Raw genomic sequence first — 9,964 nt, forward strand, 5'->3', positions numbered from 1 at the left:
CTTGGTGGTTTCCACCGCAGTTGACACACGTTGGCTCGATGTCATCGACTTGCTCACAGGACGCAGTTGAGTGAGTTCCAGCACACTTGCCGCAGTTTGTCTTCATGTGGCAGTTTTTGGTGCCATGGCCATATGAGAGGCAGTTCATATACTGCGTTACATCACGATGTTGGGGTTTGTAATGCTCCCAACTGATGATGACCTGAAACAGGTCCCGGATTTTTGGATCTCAGAGCCGCAAGACTGGTGGATCCCTTCGTGAAATGCACCAGGAACAACTGATCACGGAAGCTGGTGTTTTGGTTGGGACGCCGGTTCATCTGGAACACGGCCTCAGGTTGGAGCCCAAGCCGCTCCAGCTCGGACTTCACCGCAGCAGCCTCGAACGACGGTAATCCACGCAAAACCACCTTCAGTGGCTTGCTCGATGGCAGATCATGCGTGAAGAAGTCCACGTTGTTGTTCTTCAGGAAACTTCCTATTTGTCTGTACTCCTCCAGGCTGGAGCACATGATTTTGGTACCGATGCTGCAAAGCTTGAAGCGAGGCAGCAGCTTGTGTTTTGCCAGTTCGGCACCCAGCTTGGCAACATCCTTCACCGGCGTGAAAAGCGGGGGAATCCGCTCTCGTCTTGCAATGGGAACGGCGTCACCATCACCATTTTCTTCCGGGAGTACTGCATACTGGTTGGCTTGCAGTACACGTTTTCCGGCGTCATCCTGCGACGCGCTGGGCTTGATTAGCACCTTCTTTGAAGGGCCCGCTGCTGGCTCATTGGCAGGTTTACGCACCATTTGTTTCGTGTTCGCAAGTTCAATTAAACTTGCCAGAACGCGAGAAGGTGGCGACACTTCCACGGCGCAACGCGACAGCACAAAACGAAACAAAATCGAATCGAGCGAAAATACGGACTGAACAGCTCGACAATCGAGCAAAGAATGCCGCTTTCTCCTCTATTTTATAACATACTTTTGTAATGTTCAACCAAACATAAACAATGAAAGAATAAAAATGCAACAACTTGCAAGAAGAATTTAGCCTTCGAGTAGGTATAAAAGAGGTATTCATGGTCAAAATAAGCATCTCATCTCATCAGGGGACATTCTCTGCTTGTTCGTCAAGCAGTACAGCCCGGTATTTGCTCGCTCTGTCGAGTTGTTCGATAGTTTATTCCAAACGTTTATTCGCGTCGTCAGTAGTGTCGGTCGCATCGTGTGATGGGAAGACAGCGCTCCCGGAGCAGGCTCCGTGAGAAAGCGGAAAAGAACAGTGGTGAGTGTAGCACGAGTGTACCTATTTCAAATAGGTACGCTACTCTTCCCACCGATGTTGGAAATACCACCTCCGCCACGGTGAAGCGATCCAAGAAGAGGAAGAAAAACCAAGGCCAGTCCGATGGTGCGAGTGGACGTGATGACGTCACAGCAACGAACGCCAGCGACATCGGTGATTTCGGCGACGCCATCGGCAACGAAAATTCTGCCGGCCCGAGTGCGGCAAAAGTGAAGCTACCTCCATTGGTAGTGAAAAATGCCCATCTTAGTGAGCTCATCGCAGATCTAGCGACGCTGGGCGTTAAAGCCGACTACAAGTTGGGCAGAGTCGGCACCAAGGTGGTGCTCCGTACCAAAGCGGAGTATGACTTGGTCGTCACCCACCTGAGGACTTCCAAGGTAGAATTCTTCACCCACGACATTCCCGGTGAGAAGCCATTCAAGGTCGTCATTAGGGGCCTACCAAACTTCAACCCGAAGTTTATCGAAGCTGAAATCAGAGACCGGTACAAGCTGGCCCCAAGTGCCGTCTAACGGGTGACAAGGAAGGACGAAAATGTGAAGGCGTATCCGGATAGCCTTTTCCTGGTACACTTCCAGAAGGGAACGGTGACGCTCAACGCGCTGAAAGCCATCCGCTCCATCAATTCCATCATCGTCCGCTGGGAGCCATACCGTGGCGGCCATCGTGATGTGACTCAGTGCCAACGGTGTCTGAACTTCGGTCACGGCACCCGCAACTGCAACATTAAACCACGCTGTGGCAATTATGCTCAAGACCACGCCACTTCCGACTGCCCTGCGGATGAAGCCGTGGCGTTAAAATGCGCTAACTGTGGTGGTGCTCACCAAAGTTCCGACAGACAGTGCTCCAAGCGCGAGGACTTCAAACGCATCCGAAAACAGGCGGCAACTAACAACCAACCAGGACGCAAGAAGGACAAAGTCCCGGCATTTCGGACGGAGGATTTCCCGCCTCTTCGTGCTCCTCAGCAAAGGCAAGAGAATTCGCGGGTGCATTCCGCTCAAGCAACTTCTGGTGATTCTGCTGGCCAAAGCTCTCCATCCCCCCCTGGATTCTGGAGACAACCACCAGCGCAAAACAACAACCCCGATCTGTTCTCAGCGGATGAACTGATGGAAATTTTCGTCAACATGTCCGGTGCTCTTCGTAAGTGCCGCAATAAGCCCGAACAGATCCAAGTGCTCGGTAAGTTCATCATCCAATATGGTGTCTAAGCCGCTAACTATCGCTACCTGGAACGATTGCTCTGTAAGAGCAAAACAGATTGAGCTTGCCAACTTCCTCCGCAAGCATAGCATCGACGTGGTTCTTCTAACCGAGACCCACCTAAAGTCCGGTGACAGCTTCAGGTTGCCTGACCACAACATTATCCGGCTTGATCGCACCAGCTCCAGCTTGATCGTCAGAAAGGGAATCAAGTTTTGCACTCTGCCCCACATCCGCACTTCTATCATCGAAGCCATTAGTGTGGAGGTGGACTCACCAACTGGAAACGTCCGGTTCATCGCTGTTTACTGCCCACGCCAGTGTACCGCAAGCAACGGATTAGGAATCCAATTCAAGAAGGACCTGACCGCCATCACCCGTACTAACTCCCGATTCAATGTTTGGGGGCGACCTTTACGCCCGCCATGAAGTTTGGAGGAACTACCAGAGGAACCGGAACGGATGTCTATTGTTCGACCACGCACAACATGGTCTGTACACTGTGCAATTTCCGGACGAACCAACTTTCATCTCTCCGGCGGGAAATCCCTCCACGCTGGACTTTTTCCTGTCAAACATCGGACTATCCAAGCCGGAGGCGCACAACGATCTCAGCTCCGACCACCAACCGGTGGTGACTGAAGTCGGTGTCAACGTGGTTCCTGCTAGAAGCTGCCTGCGTAAAGACTACCACCATGTCAACTGGGTGCAGTACGGACGAATGGTGGACAGCAACATCAATGAAAATCCACTGCTCAACACCGTAGATGACATCGACCGGACGTTGGAAGGACTCCAACAGGCCATATCCATGGCTGACGAGGCATACGTTCGACAAGTTCCTGTGAGGGGTAAGTTTGTTGCTATTGATTCCCACACCCAATTACTGATTCGGTTAAGAAATGTTCGTAGACGCCAGTTTCAAAGGACTGGAGATCTGGGCAAAAAACGTGAAATTGGCCGATCTGAATAGGCAGATTGCTTCCAGAATGGACTCACTCAAATAAAACTCAATAAAAGTTTCGGGCGTGTTGTCCAGAATCTGGATGACCGCTCCAGACCATTCTGGAAGGTAGCCAAGGTGCTGAAAACTCATCCCAAACCCGTTCCACCTCTCAGAGTCGAAAATGATGACGATCGGCTTTTTATCACCCCACAGGAGAAAGCAAATGCGATCGGCAAGCATGTCGCTTCATCGCATTTGCTTGGTTCGACTATCCAAAGTCCGCTCGAATATCAGGTTGCGCAATGCTTTCAAAACCTAGTTGTGCCTCCGGCGGATATGATTACAGTACAACAGATTTGCTCAGCGCTGAAATGCACCAAGAACATGAAGGCTCCCGGGTTTGACGGTATATTCAACTTGATCTTGAAGAGACTCAGCATGAAAGTGCAGTCTCTTCTAACCGCTATCTTCAACAGATGCTTGGAACTGCACTACTTTCCAAGCATCTGAAAGTAGCCAAAATCATACTAATCCGCAAACCCGGTAAGGATCCAACATTGTCTTCAAGCTACAGACCAATCAGCCTCCTTTCAGCGCTGAGCAAATTGTTCGAGAAACTCATTCTCAATCTTTTGCTCAAGTTTGTCGAGGAAAATAACATTTTCCTTCCGGAACAATTTGGATTCAGAAAGGGGCATTCCACCAATCACCAGCTAGTACGGGTGATGAATAACATCCGAAGTAACAAACCTGTATCCAAGTCCACAGCCATGGCCTTGTTAGACGTTGAAAAGGCGTTTGACAATGTTTGGCACAATGGGCTTGTATTCAAGCTTTGTAACTTCAACTTTCCATTACATCTGGTTAAAATCACCCGTAACTACCTCCAGCAAAGGTCGTTTAAGGTATCGTTGAATGGTTGTCTTTCCGACATGTTTTCCATCCCAGCAGGAGTCCCGCAAGGCAGTCTGCTGGGCCCCTTGCTTTACAGCATGTATACTTCCGACATTCCTCCCCTCGGTGACGGTTGCGTGTTTTTCCTGTTCGCAGATGATACCGCAATAGCCGTCAAAGGAAGGATGCCTCGTGAAATAACGAACAAACTTCAACGATGCCTTAACGCCTTTGCTGATTATGCCACCACGTGGAAAATCAAAATCAATGCTTCCAAAACACAAACAATCATGTTCCTCCATCGACAATCACCCAAACTAAAACCGGCTCCCTCTTGTACTGTAATCATGGATGGCACAAGGGTTGAGTGGTCCGCCGAAGTAATCTATCTCGGGATGTTGTTTGACGAAAAGCTCCTATTCCGCTCGCATGTGGAGAAAACCGTAGTCAAGTGTTCCGCCTTGGTTAGGAGTCTGTATCCGCTGATTTGCCGCAGATCCCGCCTCTCAAGGGTGAACAAACTGGCCGTCTACAAACAAATCGTAGCACCTGCGATCCTCTACGCAGCTCCGGTGTGGGAATCATGTGCACATGTGAATCATAGGAACAAAATTCAGGTAGCTCAAAATAGAGTGCTGAGGATGGTTCTTGATCGTCCTTTCGACACTAGAATAACAAATTTACACGAAGAGGCAGGCATTGCCAAAATAGATTCCAAAATTAACGAAATTAGCACTAAATTTACACAAAAATGTATTTTATCAGAACATGCTTTGATAAGCAATTTGTATATAGTAGATTAGGTGTATATAGTAGTTGTAGTTGTAAATAGTAGTTATAAGTAGTCTCCTTTTTCAAATTTAAAGCAAACCTATCCCACCAAGGTGGTCATTCTTAAAACAGGCCTGATAGGACTAGGAACTGTAATTAATTATAATTGAAATAGGGTTAACTACCCCATTTCCGGCCTATTAAGCACAACCCGCACTTAGTCTTTCTTAATCTAGCGCAGTTTAGAACCAAACGAAATGTTATTATTACTGATGGCTTTCAAGTTTATTTACCTCTCCGTACGTACCGTAATATTTGATAAAGAGAAATCAATCGTTGAGATATTGTCAAAAATCTAACATTGCTTCTTGACGCCAAACTCGGCCTACGGATTTTAAACTCGGCCTAACGCATTGAAACGCCTTTGAAACGCAATTGAATTCACTTCGGCCTATCGGATGAAGTTAAAAATTGATTCGGTATGAGCGCTTCTTTTGTTTTTGGGAATAATAGGTGCAAACCTTCATACGACGCGTTCTCATTGACTTCGTTCGGTAGCTTATTAACTAAAGTATCGTACCAAACGCATAATTGACTTGTTAACTCTGAAATCATGGATTTATTTGAAGTTTTCTGCTCGATAGGCCCAAAATGGGCGATTAGGCCGAAGTAGTTCTTTACCCTATCAGAAGAACTAAAGTTGAAAAGACGCATCTGTGTCACTTGATAAGTAATACATGTAAACCACACAAATACAAGAAATAAAGATCATTTAAAGTAAAAAAAAAGCATTTGATTAGTATTCTGAAGGAGACCTCCCAGAAACGGTTCTGGAGGGGTGTTACTCCTGCCAGTACCTCGAGACTCATGTTATGCGTTGAGTGCATACAGCCTAGAGCAATACGCAGACAACGATATTGAATTCGTTCCAATTTTATTAGGTGACATTTTCTTGCCGAGAGAAAGCAGAAAGAGCCGTACTCTAGAACAGAGAGAATAGTTGTTTTATAAAGCGTTAAGAGGTCTCCCGGATGAGCACCCCACCATGTGCCACAAATTGAACGGAGAAAGTTGATCCTCTGCTGACATTTTTGCTTCAAATACGTAATATGGGTATTCCAAGTGCACTTTTAATCAATGATTGAGTAATGTTTCTGCCCAAAAGATTAAGCTGCATTTGGGCTGGGTACCGCTTTCGAGTAAACACTGCCAGTTCAGTTTTCTGCGGCGAGAATCCCTAGCCCAAGAAGACAAGTTATCTAAGGAACTATGCAATGGTCCTTGCAAGTCTACGGCATGTGGACCTCTTACGGAAACCACACCGTCATCTGTAAGTTATCTTAGCGTGCATTGTTCTGCCAAACAGTTGTCGATATCTTTGACATAAAATTTATAGAGAAGAGGGCTGAGGCATGAGCCTTGGGGCAGGCCCATGTAAGCCTTCACGTCGTTACAATATGTGACTGGTTTCATCAAGACTCTTGGAGAAGACCCCTTACTGGTCTGCTCAAATTCGAATGGAAGATGTAATGTAACAGAAAAGAAAAAGTTAACTCCTTGAGCTTCTGGTTCATATCTTTTATCATCTGGGGAAGATAAGAGGGGACTGTGGCATCCTGATGAGGATGTTTACTCATTACTGGAGCAGTTGTGACGATCGTGTACGAGAGGAGACAAAAAGAGAATAAATGGTGGGTGTTGTTCCACTAAAGTTTCTAATAATCAATTGTGCCTATAAATTCCTCGGAGGGGTTCGTAAAACACTTTGCCATTTATATACAGAATTGCTGCGACCTGAGCCCCGACAGGGAGAACACAAAATATGATGAATATATAAAAGTTCATTAAATGGTTTATTGCAGTATTCGCATAAAACTTAAGCTATAGAATCGCTATTCTCGGTATCCACCAGTCTTATCATCTATCTATTGATGCTAATCGTACTCCAACTGAAAACTGAACGGCAACACTCAAGGGGACATTCAATAATTACGTCAGCATTTAGGGAGGGAGGGGGAGTGCTAGAAATTTACTACCTGTATGGACAACTCAAAAATGTAGAACATATAAATATCGAAATAAGATCATATCAAGAGGAGGAGGGGTATTTCGTATTATATTACTTCGCCTTGTAATGGGAGAGAGTTGTTGAAAATCCCAAAAACTGGATACGTAATTATTCGATGTTCCTACTTATTCAAGGATACCGATCATGCTTCATCTTGATCCCGGAAGGCCCAGTCGATGGAGCAAGAGTGAACACCTCGTAGTCCGCAATCGAGAAATTATATTCCCCGAACAGATTTCCAACCACGGCATTCGGGCCGTCGTACGAGTGGGGAAAGTTCGAATACGATTCCAGGTTCACGTTGCAATTGTTCGAAATGAGCAAATCGGCTCCCGCTCCGAAAATGGGACCACAGCTGCAATAAAAAATTAGCGGTGAATTTGATATACCTAATAGAAGTAAAAGTCTCCAAATGAACTTACTCTGGATGGTAGCATATCGCGTACGGTTTCTTGATGATGTCGAACTTCATTGGTGGCTCGTTGCTGTAGTTCAAGGCAAACAGGAATGCCTTCTCCGAGTGGATGTAGCCGCCTTTTCGGTTGGTTTTAGCGAATGCCACGTCTGTGAAGCCTCCACTGATGGCACCTTGAGTTCCCTACAAAACACCAAATTCAAATCGTTAGAATCTAAGCTTTGTTCAATATCAAGATGCAAAACCCACCAACGCGATTATAAACAACGGTGCAATTCCATCACAATGTCGGTGGAACGCTGCAGCTGAGAAACCGTTCGTTGAGGCACGGTAGACCAAGCGCCACGTTTGCTTCGGCACTCCGTAGAAGCCGTTCAGCGTTCCTTGCATGTGAATTTTGTCATTCTTCAGAATCGTCGATCCATGGTACAGGTTGAGCATCAAACGAGGTTGTAGACGCTTGTCGTTTTCCGATAGTGGTCCAGCCGGAACTGGCACCGCTGACGCGGGTAGTTTGTTGGAATGCAATGCAGCACGCCGGTAGCGTTCCAGGGAAAGTTCTATCGGAACGGCTCCAGTGGGTTCAACTTCCTCGGCAAACACCTGACTGTCGATGAGGAACAAACGAACGTGCGAAATGACCGGAGCTAGCTGTTGACATACACGTTGGCGTTCCTCCTCCGTCCAGTGCGCGGTTGGCTGTGTCACTCCGGCTTGATTTTTGGCCCACGATAGCACACACCGCCAAACGTCCTCTTCTTCCAGGCCGAGCTAAAATGTTAAAATTTGAAGATAAGGCCGGGTTGGTAACAAATTCATTCAAAAAATACTTACATTATCGTAGGATATGACCTGGATGAGACCCTCCTTCGTTAGATTCAGGAATGCGTTTGTCTTGACACATTCCGACGCATTCTCGGCAATGTAGGTGATGCATTTCTCCAAAAATGAAGCCGCAAATTTCGCACCTGTAAGAACGACAGTTAGATGAGCCACTGCTTAAAATATTTGTCGGTTTCCACTTAAAAATAGCACTGAAACACTTGGTCAACATCCGTTTAGTTCTCTTTTATTCATATTTTACAGCAGTGGCTCACAGCTTACACTAAGAGTTCATCATTTATCGTACTCTGAAAAATGGACTTTTCCAAAGAAAAAATCCAGTTAATGTTGATTGAAATATGAAATTAAATTAATCTTAAGAATCAAGTGTTGGGAGTTTTCGCGCATCTCGCCTCCTCTCAGTTCGTCTGCACATTCTGGATCAGTGTGATGTTGTCCCCCTTCAGCATGATTCGGCCCAGCTGGCGCCGGTTTTGCTTCTTGATGTTGTACTCTTCAGCCTCGTCCAGCACCAGGTTCATGTACTCGTCGAATCCGACTGGAATGACAGGAAATCCATCGATAATCATTTCTTTATCCAATATTATTTACTCCAGCAGCATCAACTCAACTATTGAGGTTATGCACCAGATGCCGCAAACAGCCAGCTACTTACCGATGTGACCTTCTATCCGGAGATGAGTGTTCTCGTAGAGCCACACCTGAACGCGGGATCGATTCTGGAGGTAGCGGAAAATAAGGTTGATGGGTTGAACCATCACCTTTTGCACTTTCGAGCCTTTGAACGACATTTTCGAGTCAGATTTTTAACACCTTTTGCAAAGTAAATTTTTTACAGCAAACGTTCTCCGAACGAAAGACGCGAAGAATGAAAACAAGCCGATCTGTTACGTTTCGTTTGACAAGAGGTGTGCGGCCATAGTATTTTTCGCATATTATGGCAAAAGAGATTATAGATTATGGGAACTTCTTGCACTCATAAATAATACAACACATTATTAAATTAATCTTGAAATTCGACAGTGAGCATGCATAAGGGCCTATACGTGATGATCGATTCTCTTCGTCGTGGAAAATAGAAGAACTCCAGAACAACATGTGAAAAGGGCATACAAGCTTTTTGTAAACAAACCTTTGTAGGCCCTTTTCTCACCAACCGAGGGTCGCCCACAGCAAACTAGCAATATCATCGGGAAGGGGAAAGTGTCCCCTACCTGATGATGTTAAAGGTTTGCGTTGGTGTCATATGGGTGGCGAGAAAAGGGCATAAGAAGGTTTGTTTACAAAAAGCTTGTATGCCCTTTTCACATGTTGTTCTGGAACTATGAGAGTGATGATGGTTTCAAAATTTTACACGGTGAGGTATACGAGTGCAATCTTAAAATGCTTTTATTTTGAAAATGGAGAATTTTATTTAAATCTGGTTAATGCATTTTAAGATTGCACTAATATACCTCCCCGTGGAAAATTTTGAAACCATCATCACTCTCATAGTTCTTCTATACTCCACGAGTGCCAACTT

At 45.8% G+C, this 9,964-nt stretch overlaps 2 protein-coding genes across 2 annotated transcripts; both read right to left on the reverse strand.

The window, feature by feature from the left end:
• Positions 1-7,311: 7,311 nt before the first annotated feature.
• LOC135701960 (uncharacterized) lies at positions 7,312-8,653 on the reverse strand. The gene is made up of 5 exons (XM_065222909.1): positions 8,641-8,653; positions 8,434-8,597; positions 7,849-8,370; positions 7,607-7,782; positions 7,312-7,539 (listed from the first exon to the last, which is right to left on the reverse strand). The coding sequence occupies exons 1-5, from the start codon at positions 8,651-8,653 to the stop codon at positions 7,314-7,316; spliced, it is 1,101 nt and encodes a 366-aa protein (XP_065078981.1). The 3' UTR covers positions 7,312-7,313.
• LOC135701928 (probable small nuclear ribonucleoprotein E) lies at positions 8,645-9,311 on the reverse strand. Its single transcript, XM_065222875.1, has 2 exons — positions 9,098-9,311; positions 8,645-8,980 (listed from the first exon to the last, which is right to left on the reverse strand). The coding sequence occupies exons 1-2, from the start codon at positions 9,231-9,233 to the stop codon at positions 8,841-8,843; spliced, it is 276 nt and encodes a 91-aa protein (XP_065078947.1). The 5' UTR covers positions 9,234-9,311; the 3' UTR covers positions 8,645-8,840.
• Between the last annotated feature and the right edge of the window lie 653 nt (positions 9,312-9,964).

This window comes from Ochlerotatus camptorhynchus, unplaced genomic scaffold (assembly GCF_037179485.1).
Source record: "Ochlerotatus camptorhynchus isolate MF236.1 unplaced genomic scaffold, CSIRO-AGI_Acam_v1.1 ptg000180l, whole genome shotgun sequence".
NCBI classification, from domain to species: Eukaryota; Metazoa; Arthropoda; class Insecta; order Diptera; family Culicidae; genus Ochlerotatus; species Ochlerotatus camptorhynchus.

Coding starts and splice junctions, on each gene's coding strand:
- LOC135701960 (XM_065222909.1), bottom strand. Junction 8,371..8,433: donor AGGTCATATCCTACGATAAT/GTAAGTATTTTT, acceptor TTAACATTTTAG/CTCGGCCTGGAAGAAGAGGA. Junction 7,783..7,848: donor CGTTGTTTATAATCGCGTTG/GTGGGTTTTGCA, acceptor GGTGTTTTGTAG/GGAACTCAAGGTGCCATCAG.
- LOC135701928 (XM_065222875.1), bottom strand. CDS start 9,233: ATGTCGTTCAAAGGCTCGAAAGTGCAAAAGGTGATGGTTCAACCCATC. Junction 8,981..9,097: donor CCGGATAGAAGGTCACATCG/GTAAGTAGCTGG, acceptor CTGTCATTCCAG/TCGGATTCGACGAGTACATG.